The sequence below is a fragment of the Lepisosteus oculatus genome, chromosome 9, assembly GCF_040954835.1.
Source record: "Lepisosteus oculatus isolate fLepOcu1 chromosome 9, fLepOcu1.hap2, whole genome shotgun sequence".
Taxonomy (NCBI): Eukaryota; Metazoa; Chordata; class Actinopteri; order Semionotiformes; family Lepisosteidae; genus Lepisosteus; species Lepisosteus oculatus.
Genome location: NC_090704.1, coordinates 45,378,994 through 45,402,663, shown reverse-complemented (window position 1 = coordinate 45,402,663; position 23,670 = coordinate 45,378,994). Strand labels below are relative to the sequence as shown.

Genomic DNA, 23,670 nt, shown 5'->3' with positions numbered 1-23,670 from the left:
CCTGCTACTTTATTAATACAGGAGGCTCTCGTCCGGCGCGAGCTGGAAAATCCTGCGAGTGAAGTATCCGGCAGACTGGGAAGGCAAATTTCAAGGCGAGGATTAAAACCAGCTGTCTGACAACGAGGGGCTGGAGAGGGTCAAAAGCAATTAAAGTGAAGTTAACGAGCTGTACGTGGTGGGAGAATGTCTAGATGCGCGAGACCGGCTGATGAATCCCCAGCCTCCTCAACTTCTCTGGAATCCGCTAATCCTTACAACTTGAGCAAAAGCCTCGACAGCGTTTTGGATTAATGTAACGCTATCTTATTGTCAAACACTGTCACTTAAAAACGTATTTTTAGACAGAGTGCCTGTAATAAATACTAAATAAGAAACGCTGTAGTACAATCTTTTTTCTTTTAGAATTGCCAGCAATGTTTGTAATTTTTTTTTTGTCTTTTTTACACAGACCCGGTGTGGAAAAGCCAATAATGCCTTTTCACATCTCAGCTTGTAGCTTGTGAGCCTCCCACACTAAACAGACTTAACACACTAAACTTGCTGCCCGCGCCCACAGCAACGCAATTCTGCAAGTGCCCGGGACGCCACAGGGGGCGCTGTGTCGCCGAGAGCGACACTACTGCTCAGGCCACAGTGCGGCGCCTCTTGGAAAATCCCGGTCACAGTCCGCTAGTGACACGACCCAGGCTCGAACCCCACAGAGCTTGGGCAAGCGCCTTTACCAGCTGGACCACACAGGAGGCCCCAGTACACTCTCCCAGAGGGGCCGGTCCGTGTCTGCTGCCACAGAGTTGTGTGGCGGTCCTGCGTTGAGGCTGCCTGCAGGGCTCACAGCTGCACTCACCTTGTATCGAGATGAGGACCTGCAGGAGGCTGGACTTGCTGGTCCACCTCTCAGTGCCCTGCGGGGAGGAAGCAGACAAACCGTCAGGAGACGCCGAGAGAGAAACGGAGAGACGGCAGTCCTTGTGATCATCCGCAACCCGTTTCCAGGCGCTTCCAAATCTGAAGACCGAAGACAAGCAACACGGCAAGGTCCGCTGGAGCACAGTCGAGAAGCGCAGGCGGGGCACGAGAAGGCAGAGGCGGGGCCCGAGGGCGGGCCGGGCCGGGCTGGGCTCACCTTGCCGATCCAGGTGCCCAGCAGGCTGACGCACACCTTGCCGTTGTCGTACAGGTTGGGGTTGAGCCTGCCGCTGCACTGAGACAGGTAGCGGAAGAGGGGCGGCACCGCCGGGTAGATGTTGGGCAGCTGGATGTCGAAGAGAAACAGGCCGTCCTCGTAGGGGGTGCGCGTGGGCCCCTTGATTAGGGCAGAGAACAGGTCCTGGAAGGGGAGAGAAGGGGCACCCCCTTTAATACAGGTCAGCGGCAAGGACTCCCCACAGCCAGCCAAGAGAGGAATGGAGGATCTTCATTTGCCTAATGACTGAGAGGGGACTGCACTGCCCTTCGTCAGCCCAGGGACATCACAAGGCAGGCAGCCCATGCCACAAGCAACAGAACAAGGAGGAAAGGCTCTAGGAAACGACTCCAGGCCAACGCGAGGAGCCGTCGCCGATCTCGGGGCTCGGCTCACCATGCGGTCCTCGAAGGTTTTGACCATGATGCCGTCCGGGAGCGATGTCGCGAGGAGGGCCATCTCCTTCCTCACGGTGCTGAAGAACTTCTTGGCTTCCGCGGGCTGGAACTCCATCTTCTTGAAGGCGTGGCTGTCTGCAGAGCCACACGGGACGAAAGGACAAGAGCTCAGAGGCTCGGCGAGGTCCCTGGCAGGCAGCCCGTCCGTTCCCCCCAACGCCAACACTCTGAAACCCCCTGACTCGCCAACAGAGCCGCGCTGCAGAGCCCCATCGTTACGCAGATGAAAAAGACATCTAGACTGTTTCATTTTTATCCTCAGACAACTGACCTCCCCAGCTCCAGCATCAGCAGGCGTTCACAACAGGTCTAAACTACAGCGACCTGCCTTAAACCCTGTGCCTTCCCCATGGGTTCCCACAACCAGCGAACATTTCCCAGTGGGTTAACGTCACCCCCGCCCAGCAGCACCCAAGAAAGTGGCGTTTATCTGCTTGCCGCGCCGCAGGCGACCCGTCAGGGCCTGAACACGGGAGGGGGTGGGGTATGACCCCACGTGCCCGGGGGGAAGGGGCTGGCGAGGCTGGCTTACCGGGTGCCCACTCGAGGACGGAGAAGACCTCCCCCTTGGCGCTGGTGAAGGTGACGCCCGGCTTGCCCCCGCTCTGCTGGCAGAGGACGGGCGTGTCGCTGGGCCAGTCGGAGCGCACGGGCGTCGGCGGCTCCTGGTGCTTCTCCTCCTTCTCCACCTCGGCCACGGCCTCCATGCGCTCCTCCTCCACGATGGCCACGTTGTCCAGCGTCTTCTTCAGGTTCTCCTGCAGCTTCTTGATGTCGTCCAGGAACTTCTTCTCCTTGGTGGGCTTCTCGGGCTCCACGGTGGGCGAGGTGGGCGAGCCGGTCCACAGCTGCTCCACCGTCATGTTCTTCAGGCTCTCCAGGATCTTCAGCGCCTCCTTCAGCTCCCGGAAGCCCCGCGGCGTCCCCTCTTTCGCCAGCTTCTCGTCCCCCGCGCCCGCGCCGGCCCCGGCTAACGAGGCCGTGGCGAGAGCCCCCTCCAGCTCCTCCACCACGGTGGGGCGCTGGGCCAGCGGCTTGCCCCCCTCGGGGGGCGCCGGGGGGCCCGTGGGCGTGGGGGTGGGCGCCGCGCCCTCGCCAGGGTGCTCGTCGTCCACCTGCCCGTTGTCCGTCTCCCAGCTGTCGCTCTCGTCCTCCCACTCCTCCGAGGACGCGCCACTGCTGCTGCCCTCCACCGAGTCGTAGTCGGTCTCCTCGATCTCCGACTCCACGTTGTACAGGTGCTGCAGGGGCCGAGGAGCACAGGGACACAGTCAGGAACACAGCTCCACCTGGTGGCCGGAGTCCGTCACTTCCACTCCACAACGCCCAGAAGCGCCGGTCGCCACGTGCGCGGCCACAAGCATCTGCTTAAGATCAAGCCCTCGGCCGGAGAAGCCTGCGCCCTGAACAAAGCCACACAAAAATGACACCGACATCCACCCCAACAGCTCAGTACCTGGGGGAGCACGATGGTCTTGGAGTTGTCCGCCCAAACCACCTCCACCTTGCTGCTCAGGTCCACACGAGACACCTGCCCCACCGACGGCTGGGGTGGGGGAGAAGAGAGGGGAGCAACATCTCAGACAGGCAGCACAGGGCCCGTCCCGCTGTCAGATTCAGATTCAGTCCACTGGGTCTCGTGGAGGCTGACAGGGGACAGGCCCAGGAACAGGCAAAACTGAATAAATCAGAGAAGCTGCAGAACTTCTGCCACTCTCCTGCCCAGAAAAAGAGTTATAGAATGATGTGGGGGGAATATATGCCCTAAATTTCAGTTGCTGTTGCAAAGACTTCAGAGAGCCCAGAATCCTACTGTCTGAACAGGGAGCCTGGAACAGAGATTCTTGATGCTACTTGGGGGGGGGCGAGAGACACTTCTTCAAAAGCTTGAATATCTAGAAGAGTACAACAGTGGCAGCTGCGAGCTGGGGAAGGTACCTGGTTCTCACAGTCCACCTCCTGGGCGCTTTCAGAGTTCCAGATCCGGATGACTATGTCAGTGGTGCGGAAGTGGAAGTCGGGGTGGTCGGCGATGTCGTACACACTGACGTCCTCCTCCGTCCCGATCACCTGGGAAGAACACACACACCTCGTGTCCGATACTCTCACAGGCCAGCCGGCCACAGACCGGACCGCTGCTAAGGGCTGACAAAGAGCGATCCGCCCAGATCAAGCCTTGGATAGCTGTTCAATCATCACATTTTAAACACATTTAAACGGGCTTTGCACCCCAAGGTACCCCAACTTCCCAAGACAGGCTTTAAGTGCATTTATAACTGAGAACGGGAAGCACATCTTCACCCAGAGGGTTCTGGGAGGGCGGAATGAGATGCCCGGCCGTGGTCTTGGAGCTGATGCCCTGGCTCCTTGTGTCATGAACGAACACGTCAGGTAAGCCCGAAGTAGGAAGTGACGGGCACGCTTGTAACAAACCTCCACGTCGTTGCCACTGGAGTTCATCTTCACCCACTTCACGACACAGGTGCGCCCCCTGTGGTCCCCCGACTGGATCACTCCGTACACCCCGGGATCCTGCAAGGCCTGGGCTGCAAACCGGCAGGGAGAAACAAGCACCGTCTCAGGATGTGCGTGCGGAGCAAATTTCCAGCAAGTGCGAATGATTTGTCAACGATACAGCAGCAGCCAGAGACCGCCAGGATGTCCACCACACACCAGCTCTCAGTGAGGAGTGATGAAGCCAGTTCAGAGATGGGGGTTATTAAGAGGCAACGACTGGTTAAGGCCAGGGGGAAATCTGGCCAGGACGCCGTGGTAACACCCCTACTCCTTTAATAATAATAATTAATTAATAATTGCTTAAACTTATATAGCGCTTTTCTGGACACTCCACTCAAAGTGCTTTACAGGTAATGGGGACTCCCCTCCACCACCACTAATGTGCAGCACCCACCTGGTTATGTTACCTTTAGAGAAACACCCTGGGATTTTTAATGACCACAGAGAGTCAGGACCTCGGTTTTACGTCTCATCCGAAGGACGGCGCCTGTTTACAGTATAGTGTCCCCGTCACTATACTGGGGCATTAGGACCTACTGGCCTCACTAACACCTCTTCCAGCAGCAACCTTAGCTTTCCCAGGAGGTCTCCCATCCAGCAACAGGCTTCATCGCTGGACTTCAGACTTCATGCCAGGTGTAGTTTGCATGGCAAACCTCATAAATGTTAACACTTCTATTGTGTTATATATATATAATAAAAATATTTTCATATCATACACACTTCAGTACAGGGAGGGCCATTCATCAGTGTGTAATACTGTACACATACTATTATCTTATCTGATAGGTTTCAAGGGGTGAGTTAGCTCAAGGTGTGGCACTTTTCCAGCGAGGACTGGCCCTGTGTTGGACAGCTGCGAGAGTAGGAGACTTCACTTCCTCTTTGAGGAGGTAACCCGTCCCCCCCTGGCCGGTGGAAGAAGGAGTGGGACAGCGGGACAGCGGCGGGGCCCCCAGGGACACTCACGGCGCTTGTCTACCACAAAGTCTCCGGGACAGAACTCGTAGTTGTCCAGGTGCTGGATGGGTATCAGGTCGTTGGAGCGGACATTCGTCTCCACGGTCCCGTCCTTCCACATCACGTCCGCGGACGTCTTCGTGGAGACGACCTCCACCGCCACCCTGCCAGGAACGAGGCACAGACACGTTGGGATTGCTCCGGAGGGGACAGCCCGCCGCGACACCACTAATCCACTGCTCCGCGTCCTTGAGTGGAGAAGGAACGAACTGCACACACAACCCCAGGCCCCTCATGTGCGAGTGAGGGTGCAGAGTAACTAAGAGTTGCACAGAGTCCATACAGTAGGTGCAACAGGACCCGAGGAAGGCGTTACATTTTGACGTGTCAGAAAAAGGCTTTCGCTTTTCAGAACCACAGCCCTGACCTATTAAAATGAACACCAAAGCCAACACAAAGATCCATCATTGTGCATAATTATCCCTATATGGCCCTACATGGTGCACAAGGCCATGCTACCAGGTATGGAGTTCAAGAAGGTTGCTGCTTCAGCATGCGCCGCTCACAAACGAACAGGTAAGTGTTTACTCGGCACTCCTTCTAATCCTCTCTGTTCATTTGCAGGTTTTGACTTCACACCTCTCCTCCAGTCCTTCTCTCCTGCTCCCCACTATCCTGTCTTGTGTTCTCCCCTGCTTTATCAACTGCCCGTTTCCCTCTCTCCCTCACACCCGCAGAGGGCTCCACAGCCGAAACGCTGGGTCTTTTCCAAATGGGAAAAACCTTCGCCTGTTCCTTAGCAGGTGCCATGCCTGCTTATTGGAAGGGCAAAGTAGTTCAAGTAGGGAGCTGCGTCAGCATGCATAGGCTGCAAAGGAGCAGGTAAAAGGTTTGTTCTATGCTGAAAGGAGAAGAAAGGAAACACAACCTTTTCAGCTGTGGAGCCTTCTTTGGGAGAAACGTTGCATTTCCATTCTTCTCCTTTCAGCATGGAACAAACCTTTTACTTGCTCTTTACTGGAAGGACCATATACATCCCCTGGGCAGGGGCCCCTGCTAAGCAAATACAGACAGAAACGAAAAATGTGCCGTTTGCTGGTTTAGCCCACCTGTCTGCCCACCAGAACGCACCTGTCCCCGGGCCTGAACTCGCGGGAGAACTTGGTCCTCTTCTTCTTGTGCTTCCTCTTGAGGTTGCGGATCGAGAGGGGGATGCTCTTCTTGCGGTTGGGGCCCCCGCCGCCGCTCTGCGAGGACGCGGTGGAGCTGGCCGACGAGGTCACGGAGCTGGTCTCGTCCGTGTCGTCCGCCGCCTCGTCGTCGGCGTCCTGCTCCCCCGACTCCACCCACAGCTCCGGCACCACCGGCCCCTCCCGCGCCTCTCTGGCCCGTCCCGTGCCCGGCGCCACCGGCCCGTTATTGGGGCGGCTCTGCTCCGGCTGGGGCTCCCCTGGTCCCCCCTCGGCCACTGGCTGCTTCTCTCCTGGCAGGAGCAAGCAAGAGGGCCCAGGAGGTTACGGGAGGGAGGAGCCTATGGGGCCCCTGCTGACAGCCATACTGGAATGCACAGACACCAAGACTACCCTGCACCAACGAACGGAGCGCGGGTCGAGCCTGCAGCCTCGCAACGCGGCCTCTCTCTAGATTTACTGACTGGCGGAGCGAACAAAGGCCCAGCTGGCTCCCTCGCCAGCGCCGGCCCTTCCCCTGCTCTTTCACCACGCCCCCGTGCCCTCCTCCGGCCATGAACGGCTCAGGATGTACCTGCCCGGTCGGCCGCCTTCTCCGCCTGCTGCTCGCCGGATCCCTGCGCCTCGCCAGCGTCCACGGACTTCTTCCCCATCTCCTTCCTCAGCAGCCGTTTCACCTGGGGGCAGGAGACGCACAAAATGGCTTGCGGATAAAGAGGAGGAGGAGGAGGAGGGAGAAACAGACTCCGTGCAGATGCAGCCAAAACGCACCTTTTTAGCAACGGAGCCTTCCGGCAGCACGGGCACGCCCTCCGGCCCCTCACAGGTGATCTGCGTGGATTCCCCCTTGGCAGGGAAGACGTACAGCGCCCGCTCCCCCAGCTGCCTCTGGGTGTGGTCGTAGTAGCCTAGCCGCTTCACTCTAGGACAAGAGGAACACGCCCGGGGCTGCATGAACACTCCCCTCGCCTCCACTCCCACTGGGCTGCGGAGCGGGGCTCGGGGCGCTCAGCCATCTATTCACCGGGCAATTTCTGTGGTGCTTTGGAAGCAGCCAAAGTGCTTCCCAAAATAAATTAAAAGCACGCAATAATGCATCCCTCCAGCCTACACAACAAAAAAAAAACAGTCCATTTCCTTGCATGACATATCTCAATTGACCAGCCGTTTCAGATTCAGCTGCTCCTCTGTTACATGGGTTATGGTTAACCTTCTTAAGAGGAAAAAAAAAAAAAAGAACAGCTCCTGCATGACAGAATGGGCAGAAACATACAAACACAACAGCAGTTGATCAGGATTGGCCGCAAGAAACAATCTATGCATGCCAAGGTGCAGCATTAGAGGCAACTAAGTGAAAAACAAACTGGTTTAACTCAATTCTTTCAGAAGTGCGAACGAACGACTCAGTTTCCTGGGGTGGTGAAAAGCAGGGATGTTGGCACAGCGACGCCAGCCCTGCTTCTCGACAGACGGTACCTGCACAGGTTCTCCTGCGTGATGGTCGAAGGGGGCGGGTAGACGCTGTCCGTGCCCTTGGGGCAGAAACTCTTGGTGATCCAAGTCACTTTCAGCTCCACCACCTGGACCTGCAGACCAGGGAGGAGAAAACAACATCTTCTCAATACCGAAGGGGGGCAGGGGGCAAGCAGGCGAGTACACAATGCCATCTGCAGGGGGGGCCACCGGAGCTCCTGCCCCCGAGATGAAGGTGATCAGCCTGCACTGTCACACGTTCACCCTGCAGGTGGTCAGGAAGGGACGAGCAGCTCTCATCATGGCACACACCTTTGACCCAGGGGAAGCAAAAGATTCGGAGTGCAATGGGACAGAACCCCTGAAAGGGCCAAGATCCTCGGACGACTGCCAGCTGTGAGAAACAGTGACCCAGAAGTCAGGCTGCAGTCGAGCGCTATCCAGCACGTTGCAGTTTCATCCCCAGGTCTCCTCTACCCTGCGAGATGCCCTGCTGCAATTACCCGACACCAGGTTCCACCTCACTGCTGTGCTAACACTCCAGACTCCAGCAGGGGTGAGGCCTGGGCGCTACTCCACCTCGCGGCCCACAGAGAATCCACAACGCACTGGACTCCCCGCGGTCAGCGACCAGGGGTTTCAGCCCCTTGGCGACCGTCAGCATCCTAAACTCTGCGTTAACTCGCTCTCACACACTAGCATTCTGGTCTGTGTCCGGGATGCCAAAAGGAACGGCAAAATATATCAATGTCTACATATACAGCACATCAAGAACTACACAGAAGGACGTGCGATATATCAGAGGCGGGTACACATGAATTTAAGTCTGCCTGCAGCAGCAAGGTGGCAATTTCATGGGCATAAGGATGAAAACGTGACATTTCCAAAGACGGAGGAAACGCTAATGCATGTTTTACTAAATTAAAACAGTGAAGGAAAAGTTTGCAAAGAAAGTCTGTGCTGGGAAGGCTAAAGTGGCATCGTGCTCCACCAAACCCCTCTCCGCGTGGCGACGGGATCACCGCGAGGGCTCTGGGATTCGCCCCGGCGTTCCACGAGGTTCTCCGCCAGGAGAGGGGGGCTGGGGCTGGAGTTTCCCCGGGCTCGTACCTCTTCCACCACCACCCGGAACTTGCTCTTCTTGCTGAGGACGGGCTTGACCCCCGATAGCCACTGCACGCTGGAGAACACCTTGGAGGGCCCGATCAGCACCTGCCCCGGGTAAAAGCCATAGGCCTCGTCGAAGAACAGGCCCTGGCAGCAGCGGAGAGGAGAGAGGGAAAGAATGCTTTCATGGTGCTGTGCGCCACGGTGACGTACTGCCAAGTGCATCACCTGCAGCTCGTTTATCAGCCTCCCTAAATGGTTCCTGTACAGCCTGGTGTGTGAGGACACCCTGCCTTGGACAGGCAGCCCATCCAGGTGGGATCACACGCTCCTGGCAGAGAGGAATCCCTACCACCCGAGAGGGGCAGGGAGGAGGAAATGTGGGCATTCTATTTACATACAAAGCAGTCGTCGGTCGTTGCAGTACGGTTTGGTCACAATTAATTGGACATAATGGAGCACAGAACGTTTTTAAATATGGTAATGTCAACTCAATAACGATTCAAAACAGCACAGACCTGCCTAAAAAAGTGCAAGCCATTTCCAGAGCAACAGCTTTTGAAACTGGTTTGGTGAAAAACAGCGCAGCTCCTCTCTGCAGCGGGGAATGGACGCGTAACGAACTAAAAATAAAGTCCTCCTCAGGCAGGAAATTGAGGACCGGTCCTGCAACATCATTTTGGAAAATGACGTTTTCTGCTCCATCGTGGTCATCTGTGACCTCTAGAGCAAGAGCAGGCCAGCTGGCCACAGGAGCGCTTACAGAGCGATACCAGAGCAGCTCCTGCAGGCGAACAGATTGCAGTGCATGTTACACCAGCGCAGAGCTCACCGAGTCACTGACATGGGGGCACACGTCGTACAGTTTCGCTCCGTCCTCCACACTCATCGAGCACCTGCAGGAGAAACAGGACACAAGGGCTGTTGTCGCACGTCCAGCACAGCGCTACTGAAGCAAAACCAACAGTTGGATACAGGCCAATTTGCATGAGGACCTGGAGGTTATATGCTATACACTCATTTGCTAGAATCCTCAACTGAGGCTCCTGGCTGCGAAGATACGGATTTCAGACAAGCTGCAGCTTTTGAATACGTACCACTGAGACTAAAGAGATCAGGTTTCTGTACTGTATGGGGTTTTGAGAGTCCAGTCATTTGCACATACGGCTGCCATCTCCAGCAGTGTTATTCACAATTTTATAAAGAACAAGAACATACTGTATATGATAAGTGTATATATACACACCTAACAATAACCGCTCTTTTAAATATGCAGAACACCTATTGAGCCCAGCAATTCAGATTAATTTAAGAGCCAAGTTATTGCTGCACTTACATGTGCATTTCAGGAGTTCAAGGGGGCAGACTGAGCGAAGCTCTGGGCTCTTTCAGACTCGATCTGAAATCTTCAGATTCAATCCAGTAACTCAGCTAAAGGACTGACTGTGCTTGAGCACTGCCCCGACGATGAGCTGATCTAAACCTGCTGCTCATACAGCTCATGTCTGTACGTCGGAGCTGGTTTCCAGCACAAGCAGACAGCTGAAGGGGGGGAAGACGAACAAAAGCATAAAGAGGTACCTGGCTCCATTGGACAGCTTTAGAATAATGTGGTTAGTCAGATCGTAGACTTTCCCCAGCCAGAAATCGTAGGCTATGTAGTCCCCATACATGAAAGACTGAAATCAAAAACCAACAAAGATGCAACTGTACAGAGATGCAGAAACCAGGAAAGGTCTAAAACTGACAGCAGTGACATTAAAACAGCATAGGAACTCTAAAGGGGGTCTGGTAATCCCTGTTAAACATTTTACCTCTGTAAGATTTAACACTTGACTTTCCCCCGATTTAACATTTAGCTCTTTTATCGAATGCCTGCTCGATCTAGAACTGCCAACTGTGCCTTTGTGCCTTGGCTCACAGCGACCCCCACTGGCAGGCTGAAGAAGTGCAGGCGGCCCCCTGACCTGACCCGCCAGGAGCCCTACACAGACGTGCAGGAAGGCTCTGGTTCGACCTGTGAGGAGGGGGGAGAGGCCCAGTGGCCACCGGAAGCCAAGAGCACTTTGCTAGACCTATCCCAGCCTCACCCTCCCAATCGGCTCAGCACAGCCACCCGGGGGGCGTCCAGGCCGCAGTCCAGCTCCATGTCTCCACTCCGATTCACCTGGCTAAGGCAGACCGGCTCCCTTCATGCCCGCAAAAAACAGGGCCTAACGGGCTTGTCCGCTGGCATCTCGCACTGCCAGGAGCCAGAGCAGAGACAGGGGGCTGGAGGGGGGGGATGGCACCTGCCAGAGACATGAGGGAGGGGTTCGCAGGATCCACTCACCCAGATGTGCTGCAGGTCCCTGCTGTTGACCGGGTACAGCACACAGTTGGTCCCGACGAGCTTCACAGCACATTCAATGTTGACGTCGACCACCGTCCCACACTGGCTGTCCTGCGCACACAGGCGAAGGGGCGTTACTGCTGCTCCCCCTAGTGGTCACACCGGACACACACACACACGCGCACGCACACACATCCACCCAGATATTCGAGAAACGGGGACAGGAACTCACAGTGGGGCTCATGTGACGGACGATATCTCTAGGCACGATTGATCGATCTTCAAGCTTTAGCTAGAAGATTTTAAAAAAAAAGAAACGTGTTAGTAACCCTGTCATCACCCAAGGAACATCCCTGGCACACACGACCCATCAGCCACTAGTTTACTTCAGCAGCTACAGACACCCTCATGCCAGCAAGGAGCTGAAGGTAGAAATCCCCACAGCAGCCTGCTCTCCAGTCACTGCAGGTTTACACAAGAGTCTCCGCAGTACGTGCCCCAGCTGCTGGCTGGCAGCCTCGCCGATCCCAGCTCCTCGCTTCCCATCAACACAGACCGCACGAGTCCGGAGCGCTGGAACACAGCCCTGTTAACGTGCCAGAGCCGGCTCTGCAAGCCGTGACTCATCTTGGTGTGCGAGGATGAATGTGTAATCCAGGAGCCTTTTCATTATCCGCAAATGGGCCTCTCTCTCACCTCCGAAAGGCAACAATGCACATGATCAATTCTGGACTCCAGGCACCCTAGGATCGGCATTAATAATGTATTACAAAGAGCAGCAGACAAGCTCCAGTGCCCTTTTAAGTATTAAATGCAAATGGTACCCTCACTAAGCGTAAGCTATACCACACTGCAGCCTGCAGCACCACTGAAATTAAATAATACAAGATCACTGCGTAGACTTCTGAGCTGACAGGAAGGTCCTGACAACGGTTTGCTGTTCTATTAGAGCACAGACCTGTAGAACTAGCGCCAACCCTACCCCAGACAGACCGCTCATCCCTGGAGATCTCCAGTTCTGTCCCGAGCACTCGGATGGAAGAGAACAGCAGGATCTCCACTCCTTGCCCGACCACACCCTAAGGCCTGTGAGACGGTAACCTTTAAGAGCACCCATTCAGTGTGGACTGAATATTAACTGAGGTCCTGAAATCATATTGGGCTGTGGGTCTTTGGGACCCCAGATTTACCAAGCTTTGCAAGAAAGCATTTAATCATCAGTTTTAAAAGACTTGCAGCATTTAATGGTTATGAACCAAGCAGGTCAAATGAAGTAATCTACATATCAGGAACAATAACCTAAAGACCTCTCAAGCATCAAAACCGAGATTTTCCTCAATTCAACACATTGCTTTCTGAGCTGTAAGTGTCCCCAGTCTTTAAACAAATCATACAGGTGACATGCAGGACTAACTGGATTGGAGCTGGGGACTACTACAGAACACCACAGTAAGAAATTGCAGGACTACTCTTCCATTCAAGCATCAAGGCAGTTTGGTTGCTACTGTTGTACATTATTGAGCAATGCCTGCAGTGTCCACCCACTATATTTCTTGCACTGCCACTGTCATTATATTAAAAATAAATAAAAACTCACAAATCAATTGCAGGCATGATGACGTCGTGCATCTTGGGGCACATCGCAGAATGTCGTGCGTGTTCAGATTAATATTTAATTGACATCTCCGACACTGCTCATACGAGCACTGTCATATCAGAGCTCGTTTACCTGGCACTCCTGCGATCGTTACAAAGCTCCACATCTGCCATTCAGCATCTTGCTCACGAGCTCATGCTCAAAGGGAGATGACAGCTGGCAGCTCAAGTGAATGACTAGGAGCAATTAGCCCAGTTTAATTAATACATCTAGTGCTGCTTGGTTTCCAATAACGAGGGAGGGAAGGCAAGGACACCTGCACCGAGAGGGAGAAAATCACCTGGAACTGTAGAGAATGCCCAATGGGAAGATGTGCATTAGGAGACCCTTTCCTGCGCAATTTTGGTCAAATAAATCTCCTAGCTACAGTACACAGGGAAAACTAATGAAACTTTTTGCGTACCTCTATGTACTAATTTCCCACTGAGGCCGGCAGATGTACTACAAAGCAAAAAAAACCTTCACAACAGAACAGGAACCTGAAAAAGTAACACCAGGAGGAGATTTATTTTATTCCACTGCTGTCCCATGGGCAGTGACTTGCTTGGACTCTGGCTCGAGATGGGGCTCGGTGATAAGGGATCAGGGGCGTTTCTAACTTTGGGGGGAAACCCTGCGTTCTGCTCACCCTTCAGATACAGTCTCCAGGCATTCTTTGGTTCCAACAAGAAACAAAGCTGCGTCACAAACGCTCCTTTGCACATATATTAATCACTAGGGCCCTTAAACATCCTTAATCAGCACTAGTGCCTTGAAAACACCAGTTTCAAGTTCACTACGGGTGAGGAACTACAGGAGTTCTAGCCCTTTCAGTACAATATTCCCCAGTGAGAACAGAAGCATCTACATACACTGTTGTCCTAGAAATGAAGCTATACATCTATAGGAACAGTTACACTCATTGCAAAGTTGGTCTTTAGATATCAGTGTGCGCGGTGCCTGGAGATGAAGAACTATAAATTCACCTTAGTGAACAAATGGACAATAAATTCACAGAGCGTGCAAGGCCTGAGCCGAGCCAGGAAACCACCGAATGACTGAGTCACGCGTTTTCAATAAGCGGTGTCTTCTTAACCAAGAATCAACACCCATGCTTTTTAATGAGTATTGGCAGAATGCCCCAACCCTCCCACCCTCCACAACACGGGGAAGTGTGCATTTAATAGATGAAAAAAAGGACAATTCAAAGGATGTGTTTTTGTTCTATCATTTTGAAAAAGCAAATCAGAGTAAGTACGTAGATATTCTGTACAGATTGGGCGAACGGATCTTACTTGTTATATCCCTTATAATGGTGCTCTTCTTTTCTGTCAGTCTCTCCCTGAGCTTAAGATGTCGCTGTGCACATTTTCTTCAATCAGGCCACGTTTGCAGGCTCTGTCTGGACTGCAAAGCTATTCCCCAGAGCCGGGGAGGAAAATTCAATCAATAATGCTGCAAGCATACACTACACTGCCCTGCTACGATATTTTACATAAAACCTGCTCCTGTCACGGTCTTTATTTCCAGTCTGCTGAAAGACCCCGGGCTGAACCAGGGGAAGGTCATGCAAAATAAATGAGACACCGAGTTTTCTGAAGGATGCTCTGCTCCCAGCTTTCAGTTTCCCTCGGAGAGCTCAGGCCGCGCAACACGCGACAAGTTTTTGCTCCTTCTAACTGTGGCAAAAAAAAGGAGACTCTAAAGGCTATCCCTTTTGATGAGATACCCCAAACCAGCATCGGCTATTTGTGGCATTTTCAATATTAAACATTTCAAACATAGTTCCATTTTCTGCCTTCCAAAAGCAGCTCTCCCCATCTCACCCTTTTGTGTTGTACAGGGCCTGTAAGGAAGAAGAAGAAACATTTCTTCATGCTAGCGATTCACTTGATTAACAATTCTTCTAATTGAAATGGAGATGGGGGGAAAATCAAGCTTCCAGTCACAGCTGTGCCACAGCCTGTGCTCACTGGAATCTCCCAGGACTTACACTTCTTCAGGGTTACTGCTGAATGCCTCTTATACTGTCTAATGGCAAAAAAAACCTTGACACATCAGTGATCAGAAAAAAAGATGTCAATAATGGAATGAATATAAATAATGCAACACCTCTTCTCATCTCTAAGAACACTGGGGTAAAAAAAAGAATCGCACTGATCAACAGATCAGATTTTAAGCCCGTGTAGAGCACTGCACATGAATCGGCTTCAGTGAACTGAATGGCATTGATCCCCTTTAACTGAATGCAGTACCTGCCCGCATTGCTGAGCTCCATTCAGATCCTGGCCACCCCCATTCTCTGCACCTCTGCAGACCCCCCCCCCCAGCTCTGCTGAGCACACAGCCTGAACAATGACAGCAGCCGAGCCCCAGCCTGCCGCGAGCGAGCCGGTCATTCATCGGCCTGAGCCCGGGTTTTTCTGGAAGAGCGGAGCCATGCCGGGGGACACGAGCCCATAAGAAAGGGCCCGTTTCAGGGAACATGGGGACAAACAAAGCAGGTTTCTCTCTTCCTTTTTTTGTTGTTGTTGGCTCGCTTGTCAACCGCGCTCAGGCAAGTCCTGCAAAAGCCAGCCGGCTCTCTCACGTCCGCACGGAAAGAGAGAAGGAAAACCTCTTCCGGCTCTTGCGGAGACGAGATGTCCCGCTGCTGGCTTCCCCCTTTTCAGAGAGACGGGAGCTCGCCCCCGACTTGTCGCCCCAGCTCAACTGGAGACACCCCGTCAGCCAGGGGCTGTGAGCTCAGAGGAGTGCGCTCAGACCCTCCCAGTGCATACGGACTGGCTGGCTGGCTAAACGACGTACAGCAAATCAAGACAAATCCTTTGTCCCGTTCCCTGCGGTCATACCTACCATCATGTCATGCACAACAGACGCCAGAATTGCGCTCGCTGCCCAGAATCACGCAAGGTAAACGAGAGGTTCTGAACCCCCCCCCACAGCAGCGCCAGGACCATGATGAATCGCCCTGCCACAGACAGCGGACGCCCACCCAGAACTGAAAGGGGGAACCGCAGTCCCAGTTTCTCAGACTGGTTACTGAGGTGTCAGCTTCCTGCTCAAACCTTCAAAAAAGCACAACCCAAGATAAAAATAAAATCGTCCCAGGCTCAGGAGAAATTCAGTCTACTGCCCACTCACCACCTGTGAGCAGCAGACTCGCTGCTTGATGAAGGACTGTTTCCCCCTGGGGCAGAGAAAGCAGAGCCAATCTGAAGAAGAGGAGGAGGAGAAGTAGTTTGTAACTAGAGATTGACAGATGGGCTGAAAATGATTTTATTTATTTATTCCAGGCCTACATTGATAGGGTCCATAAGACGTGTGGCTGTTTAAATCGACGGATTAGGTTAGGTGGAATACAAGCTACAGAATTATAAAGAATTTCAAGTCATTCCCTGTTTTAATTTTTCTTGGGCTAAAGGTTAAGCAAGTTCTACATCACCAGGTAACTTTTAGCACCATTGTGCAGTATCTGTAGTTCAGGGGCCCCAAAGGTGAACAGCTGTTCTACACCTGGGAAGACCCGAGTCGCTGTATAAACGGTTAACAGCTGTAACAAGCTGAACTGGAGAGGCGTCTTTACTGCTCCACCACTGAAAGCCAGGAGACGGAGACGCACAAAACCTGCAGCTCCAGAGCTCCTATCCTGCTCCCTGGAACCCATTAAGAAACACCTGATATTTCCCCTGGAAGTGGAGCGGAAATGGCTCTTCGCCACGTCACCGGCCCCAGCGTCTCACGAGAAATGCATGCCGGGCACAGCCACATCCCTGCGCACTTTCAAGAACGCCATCTGCTCGGCCTCGGCCACGAATCAGCCCTGCGAAGAGCAGTCTGAAGCAGGACCTGCTGGCTTCACGCCGAGCAATTTCCGCACCATGCCAGCACCCCCACTACACAATACTGCACCACAGCCACAGCCTGTTTCAGACAGGGGTCTACATCAGAAAGCCGAAATCTCAAGCCTGCAGTCTGGCTGTTTATTAAGGAAATGGATAATAATAATAATAATAATAATAATAATAATAATAATAATAATAATAGCTTACACTTATATAGCCCAGGTAATGGGGATCCCCTCCACCACCGCCAGTGTGCAGCCCCACCTGGATGGCGTGACGGCAGCCATAGCGCACCAGTACCTTCTCCACACACCAGCTCCCAATGGGGAGGAGAGTAGATTGGTGAAGCCCGTTCAGAGACGATGGGTAAGGGCCAATGGGAAATTCGGCCAGGACGCCGGGGTTACACCCCTACTGGTGAGCGCCCCCTGCAATAGGGTAAAGTGGATAAAGTAATAATAGCACACCTAGTCATCACCACTTTTCTTATCCTAACACATGCAGCACTTCCAACACATCGAACAGTGTTAGTCTCCTGTTCTGGTTCACCATCAGTTCCTTTCCCTATTTAGACATCTTAGAAACATTAAAGTGCTCCTTTTCATTTATGAACTACAAAGAAAATCATTTACTGACAGTCGCGTGCCTATAGACAACACTGAAATAAAATACACTCTCAGTAAAAATGAGAGAAATGGGAACCCATTCTGTTCAGAATACAGAATAAAGGTAATTAGGACGTTGGAAAAGATTCAGACAGCACTTTAATTACAAAGCCAGCTACAATAGTGTTCAACATCTCACAGGGTTTGTGTTTATCAATTGCCTGTATAATATATTCCAGAAACTGCGATCTGTACTTAGCCTCAACCAGACAGCACTATACTTCCAATCACTACAGCGCATAGCAACCAACTACGTCAAGCCAACAAGAATCTTTACAACACATTCCTCTGTGTTCCATCTTTAACAATGACCTGTAAAACACATCTCCAGGGGACTGCAACTCTGGTCTTGCAGAGCAGCAGTCACCTAGGTTTAACAACACCCAATTAAACAGCTGATTGATCCAATTAAGTCCGTCAGAGCTCGGCTGTAATGAAAACCGGAACGCATTTTGGCGCTCCTGGGGTTTCAGACCCCATGTGTACCATGTGTAACCAGAGCACTGGAACAGAATCTTGAGGTAGGAAAGTTTAAGGAAATATCAACTTGGGGGTTCGGCATCTTGAACCAAAAACAGAAGAGATGGTGGATACTCTTGAGAAGCCGATTCAGGACTTAAACCAGGAAAGCCCTGCTTCAGGCAGAGAGTAATGGGACTGCGGCTGTCGGCTGCTTTTAAGGCAGGGGTGTCCAGTCAGGCCCAGTAGAGTCACTGTGTCCATGGAGTTTCTTGCCAGCTCATCTGATCTTGACCCCCCAGCTCTTCAGCTACTCCTGCTTTCAAGAGTTGGAGAAAACCTGCAGACGCACCAGCCCTCCAGGAGTGGAGGCTCCCTGGTTTAAAGGAGCAGCCTGAGAAGATTCATAGATGAATATGTTACCAGTGACCAGATGTGCGAGACACTACAAAGGCTGCTCAGGATGCTGCATGGCTAACAGATGCAGTCTTCACCCCAAGCCCAGGTAAAACCTATTTCTTTGGGCAGGCATTGGAAGAGAAAACACTCTCAACGAGCTGGAAGCCATTTTTCCTCCAAGAACGTTTTCCACATCGGGCTACATCAATCTTAACTTGACACCGCCCTCCCTGCGCCAAATTACCGGGGACAATTTAAAAAGCACCCTTAATTCTGGGCAGACTGAGAACGCTAAGTGAGGCAGCTAACACATCCGACCTGACTCATCTCGCGGGGGCCACCTGAGGAATCTAATTCTGTCCCAACGCATCTCGGTGCCACGCGATTCCCAACAGGACCACCTCCCCCGCCTGCCGGCAAGATCACCTGCGGAGCGCCGACTTCGAGGAGCAACGCTAGCATAATCGCCGCGCATGAAGCTCCAGGACGAGAAGGGCGAGGTGGGAAGGCGCAAGAAGATGTCACAGGGTCCGTTAATTACCAGGAATGAAAAGCGTTCATTAGCATATGAGCCATCTGGCCCGTCTCACTCAGCAGCAAAGTGACCAGCCAGCCCTGCTCTCTGCTGCTCCTTGTAATTAACGGCCACCCCAAAGGACAGGGACTAGATGAGCCTCCCAGTTCCCGGCAGCCCTGCCTCCCTGGCCTGCGCTGTGCGGGAGACGCGAGCTTAACGAGAGAGATCGAACTGGCGCTTCCTGTGCTCTGCGATCAGCACCTCCCCCCTCCAAGACTCCAGCAGGCAGTCAATACAGTGGAGCCCCGCGGCACCTTGCTTACAGCTCTATCAGACAAAACAAGAGGCCCCACCTTGCAAGAACTGAGCTCATACAGGGTAACACTCACCACTCGGAGAGAAAGCCCGTTTCTGCAGAAATTCTGTTTCTGTGTAGCACTATTTTAGGAATATTCTGCTCCAACAACAGCCTGGAGGCAAGCTGTACATTTCATAATGCTCATTCTACATGTCCAGCTTTACAGCAGGAGGAAGAAGAGGGCTGCGCTCATGCTGCATGAATGCAACATTCACGTTATTTAGCGAGCTACTTCACTGCACGTCTAGCATGGCGTTTTCCATATGCTTTCTTTTTAAGAAGTATTTCCGTGAAACAGACGCATCACCTGGGGATGAGGGGGCTTCGGATTCTGCACAAGGATCCGGAAAGAGAAGAAGGAAACCACAGGCGTTCGGTCCGAGACAGAAATGGAGAAGGATGAACGCCCATACTTAAAAGATCCGAAAGACGGAGGCGTGGTTAAGCATCAGTTGCTCAAACACCGGTGCACAACACCTGCAAAGTGCTTACTCACTGCATGACAGCTTCCACGGGGAGACAGGGGCCAGCTCTCCTTTTCAAGTCCCACACACAGATCTGAGTCTTACAAAGTGAGTGTGAGCCATGTGCCAGTCCCGTCACCACATTCCAAAAGACGGCAATGCAGAACTAGAATGAGCGTCAGGGCGATCCGTGGCGTGTTCTTCCAAAACAAACCAAAAAAAAAGCTTTGCCCTGAAATCCATCTTTCAATTAGGCCATCTATTTTCACATCGCCACGCAACCTTTTTAAACCAGCACATAAAAAACATCAGAAAGATGCAATAATATGAACGTATTCAATCCATGGAGCACTTTGGGTAACAACGCAGCTAACTGACAGATTTGTACGTACACACCGATCACATATTAACATGCAAAGGAAAAATGTGACAGCGCTCAGCTACACGGAGAATGTGGGACTTGTTAGTTTAAGCAGTACTATTTCCACACTTTCCTGTCTCACTGCTGGAGTTGCAGTCGCACGGCCAGGAGATAGTGTCAGCCACACATTTTTCAGGGAAGCATCCCAGAAAGGGATGTTTCTCGGATCAGCTCAAAAAGATCAAGGAATCTGTCAGGTTTAAAAAAAATTAAAAGGGAAAAATTGTGGAAATAAAACAGTGCAATTAGAAAATATGACTCACTGTAAGAGCCTTGCGTTATTAACTGGTGTTTAAAGTGGTGTCCTGTTTACTGACCAAACTCCCAGTAAGTACGAGTTCAGACAAGGAGACGAGTGTTTCCTTTCAAGCGCGGCTCTCTGATAACGCCAGTCAGGAAGACAGGATGGCGAGGACAAACTTGAAGCTCTTAAGTACCCTACACGAAAATGCACCTGCGCAGAATCACAAACGACAGCCCAAGTGTGAGGAGGACTGTAATAAACTCCGTCTGCGTGCCACCCTGGGGAATCTCTCCAGGAGAGTTCACGTGACTGGGAAAACTGACGACACAGCTATCAAGACACAGGCACATTAAAGCCACGTCTGGAGACGCTAAACAAATCTAATGAATTCTTCACGAGACTGGAGACACCTGGGTGGGGGGTGGGAGTGTTAAGGATCTGTCAAGAGAGGTGGCCGTCAGCCCTCAAACCCTAGTCCCCAGATGTGTGTTTCCAGAGGGGTCCCACACTGTGTCCTGGCAGGCCTTGGTCTCCACAAGCGCCCTTCAGCGGACAGAAACCGTTCACCTCCGATTTCCCCACACGGGGTGTGTGTGCTGGGAAAAACGTCAAAGTCTTTGGAGGAAAAAAAAAAACAACAACAACACATTAGTCGTATCAGTCGTACTGCCAACTCAAAGGTTTTAAAAGCCACCAGGAATTCATTCCCACCAGCGCACCCTCTAAGTGAGAAAGGACTCCCTCAACACCAAGAGGAACAGCCTGCTTGTGCCTGTCCACTTCTGCGTCACGTCCAGCAGCGTGGGCCGGACTGCAGAGGGGCCCTGGTCTCTGAACACGAGACACAGGGGCGCTTGCTCGCTTGGCCTGCTGGCCTCTACCGCAGCACGAGCGCCCTGAAATCTGAAATCGCTGCAGCGAGGCGTAACATTAGAGGCCGACAACTGCAACAGGGCCTTGGAAGGGAGAAGCACTAATGCAGTTTTGCAGCGCCCATCCGGTGTCATAATACAGCTCTCAGAACGGCAAGGAACAAATAAAAACCATTTATAAGAAGTCCTATGTCTCCTCTGCAATAAAATTATGGAAAGGCTCTCCTCCCTCTACCTATTAATTTATCCGAGTACTTATGCATCATACTGCTGCTGTGATTCCATGTGATTTTACGAGACTCTTATGTTTTGTGCTTCTGTGGGAGAAGCCAAAGACAAACTTCCACAGCAGCGGACAATAAAGCATCTATCACTTCAGCAGCAAGCCAAACACTGCACTGCCTGTGCTGCTTTTGTTTTGTACAATGATGACTTGTACAGCCTTTACCAGTACGGCCCAGGCGAGAAAGAGCCCGGCAAACAGCGCCGTTAACATCCCCAGCTACTCTCAACCGAAAGGGGAGCGAGGCGCTCGGCCCCACAGAGCCGTTCAGATGCTAAGTGAACAAAGGTATAAGGAATCGTGTACACATGGGAGTCCATCCTAACGTGGACCATGAACATGCAGCAGGCTCAAGCTTGCTAACGCTCACTCAAGCTTCAGGGCAGAGATAAGGCACATAGTCTAGGCCTCTCCCAATAAGCCCAAGACAGGCCTGCAACAACACCAACCAAGACCCCCTCACACCAGGGGCTCCAGCCCAGTGCCTGCGGGGCCTGGAGTCGTCTGGGTTTGGCTCCAGCTGAACACTGGGGCTTGCAGTTACCTGTGCCTCCAGTGAAGTGCGCGTTTAGGATCATCGCAAACACCCAGGTACGTCCAAATAAGAAAATAATTAGGTTAAAAGTTGAATTGACTGCTCTTGGGCTGGAAAGAGAAAACAGATGACACCAGGCCCTCTGGGAACCGAGTCTGAGGGCCCGGCCTTCCACTGAACACAGCCTCCGTTCTCAAAGCAAGAGTGGCACCAGGGACTGGAGTCAGGAGAGAGTCACTGTAGGAAACAAAGCCCCCCCCCCAGGAATAATACAAAGCTGGGCCCAGTTTCATTCCTTGGTGTGCTGGTGGTGGTTGTTTTCTGAAAACCATTAGTTGGTGCTGCCTGGCCTGCCTCTCCCCTGCAGCAGAGCAGTTTACTTGTCAATATTACGGCATTCAGCGCTATCAAAGACACCCCTGAACTCGCCGCCTCGTTTCTTACTATTGTTCTGCTGGAAGGGGTGCAGAAGAGATCCTTTTCTCGCTACGGCACGACCATGCGTCTCGCTGCGCTTTTGCACCGCTCCGTGCACCGTGTGTATATATATATATCGGGCAGAGCGGTATTTGTGTTTTTTTTTATAACGGTTTCGGTCAATGAAAGCGTTATTGTTCCAGGCCCGTGATCCGCAGGCCAAGCACACACTGCGATATCGAAACCCCGCACCGCCTGAGGTCTGAAAGCGTCCGGTCCTTCTCGCACCTCTCCTATGCGACTGTGAACTGGACGCGTCCGCGAACTTCAGCCCTCCTGGGTGGACCGCACCACGCTCTGCGATCTTCCCGAACCGAGCCTCAAGCCGCCGGTGCGTCTGGGCGGGCTGCGTTACAGGTTGGCATTTCCGAGCCCGGGCGCAGCGGGTCCGACTCCTTCCTTTTTCATTCAAAATCTCCGCAAGGCGGAAACGTCTCGCCTCGCCTCGCCTCGCCTCGCAGGAGCTCCTGTGCGTGTGTGTGTGTGTCACAGCTGCATAGCTACAGCCGCAGGTAGCCTCCCTTCACCTCTCCATTCATTAAAAATAAATAAAACTAGCACAGTTCGTGCCGCGCACACCCAACCTCCCCTTTGCTCAAACTAGTTAATGCACTTGCGACTGGACCGCTAGCTAAGAAGGCGACATGACACGGACAATAACCTCTAATGTGAAACAAGCCCACTGTGGCTCACTGCTGTCACTGCGCTGAGGATTACCTTGGTTTCTCGGATGTCTTGCTTGCCTCCTTCGGGGTACCACTGCACCCGGACATAGCCTCTTCCCAGAGGCCGGGCCCGGGTGTCCGCCGCCCCGCTCTCCGTGTCTGAGCTGCCGGCTACACCCCCGCCGCCGTCCCCGCCGCCGCCTCCTCCTCCTCCCCCGTCTCCAACATCCGAGTCGGAGTCGAAGTCCTCCTCGCCGTGGATCAGCCTGACCAGGCCGAACCGGACCGAGCCTCGGTACCGGCCGGAGACCAGGTCGTGGGAGAAGAGCAGCCGCTGGGAGCCGCCTGCCGAGGGCGAGAGAGCCTGGGAGGGCGGGTCGGAGCCCGGGCTGCCTGCGGGAGAGAGGGCCGGGGTGGGAGATGGAGATGCAGCAGCAGCAGCTGCCGTCGCTACCCCTGCCGCTGCGGGGTCCGCCATCACTATCGCCGTAATCAGGGACTGGGTGATGAGAGAGAGAGAGAGGCGAGAGGGGGGGGGGAGTGGAGGATGAGAAAAGAGAAAGAGAAATCTGTAACCAGGGACCACACGTGTTTACGTCGACACGCA

General features: G+C 52.9%; 1 protein-coding gene across 3 annotated transcripts in view; it reads right to left on the bottom strand.

The window, feature by feature from the left end:
• Window positions 1–23,670, bottom strand: part of ube2o (ubiquitin-conjugating enzyme E2O) — a 27,557-nt gene extending 3,887 nt beyond the window's left edge. The window contains exons 1-18 of one of the 3 annotated variants that reach the window (XM_015356260.2): window positions 23,116–23,670; window positions 11,456–11,515; window positions 11,224–11,334; window positions 10,473–10,570; window positions 9,724–9,787; window positions 8,895–9,038; window positions 7,788–7,897; window positions 7,083–7,233; window positions 6,886–6,988; window positions 6,253–6,604; window positions 5,131–5,285; window positions 4,078–4,190; window positions 3,583–3,714; window positions 3,101–3,190; window positions 2,177–2,885; window positions 1,583–1,719; window positions 1,127–1,330; window positions 848–905 (exon numbers count right to left, since the gene is read on the bottom strand). In XM_015356260.2, the coding sequence (XP_015211746.1) occupies window positions 848–905; window positions 1,127–1,330; window positions 1,583–1,719; window positions 2,177–2,885; window positions 3,101–3,190; window positions 3,583–3,714; window positions 4,078–4,190; window positions 5,131–5,285; window positions 6,253–6,604; window positions 6,886–6,988; window positions 7,083–7,233; window positions 7,788–7,897; window positions 8,895–9,038; window positions 9,724–9,787; window positions 10,473–10,570; window positions 11,224–11,334; window positions 11,456–11,515; window positions 23,116–23,541 (3,217 nt within the window). In that variant the 5' untranslated portion in view covers window positions 23,542–23,670. Of the gene's footprint in view, window positions 1–847; window positions 906–1,126; window positions 1,331–1,582; window positions 1,720–2,176; window positions 2,886–3,100; window positions 3,191–3,582; window positions 3,715–4,077; window positions 4,191–5,130; window positions 5,286–6,252; window positions 6,605–6,885; window positions 6,989–7,082; window positions 7,234–7,787; window positions 7,898–8,894; window positions 9,039–9,723; window positions 9,788–10,472; window positions 10,571–11,223; window positions 11,335–11,455; window positions 11,516–14,154; window positions 14,495–22,626; window positions 22,791–23,115 lie in introns of those variants that run through there. The other 2 variants (XM_015356261.2, XM_069194613.1) reach the window with 2 other exon arrangements.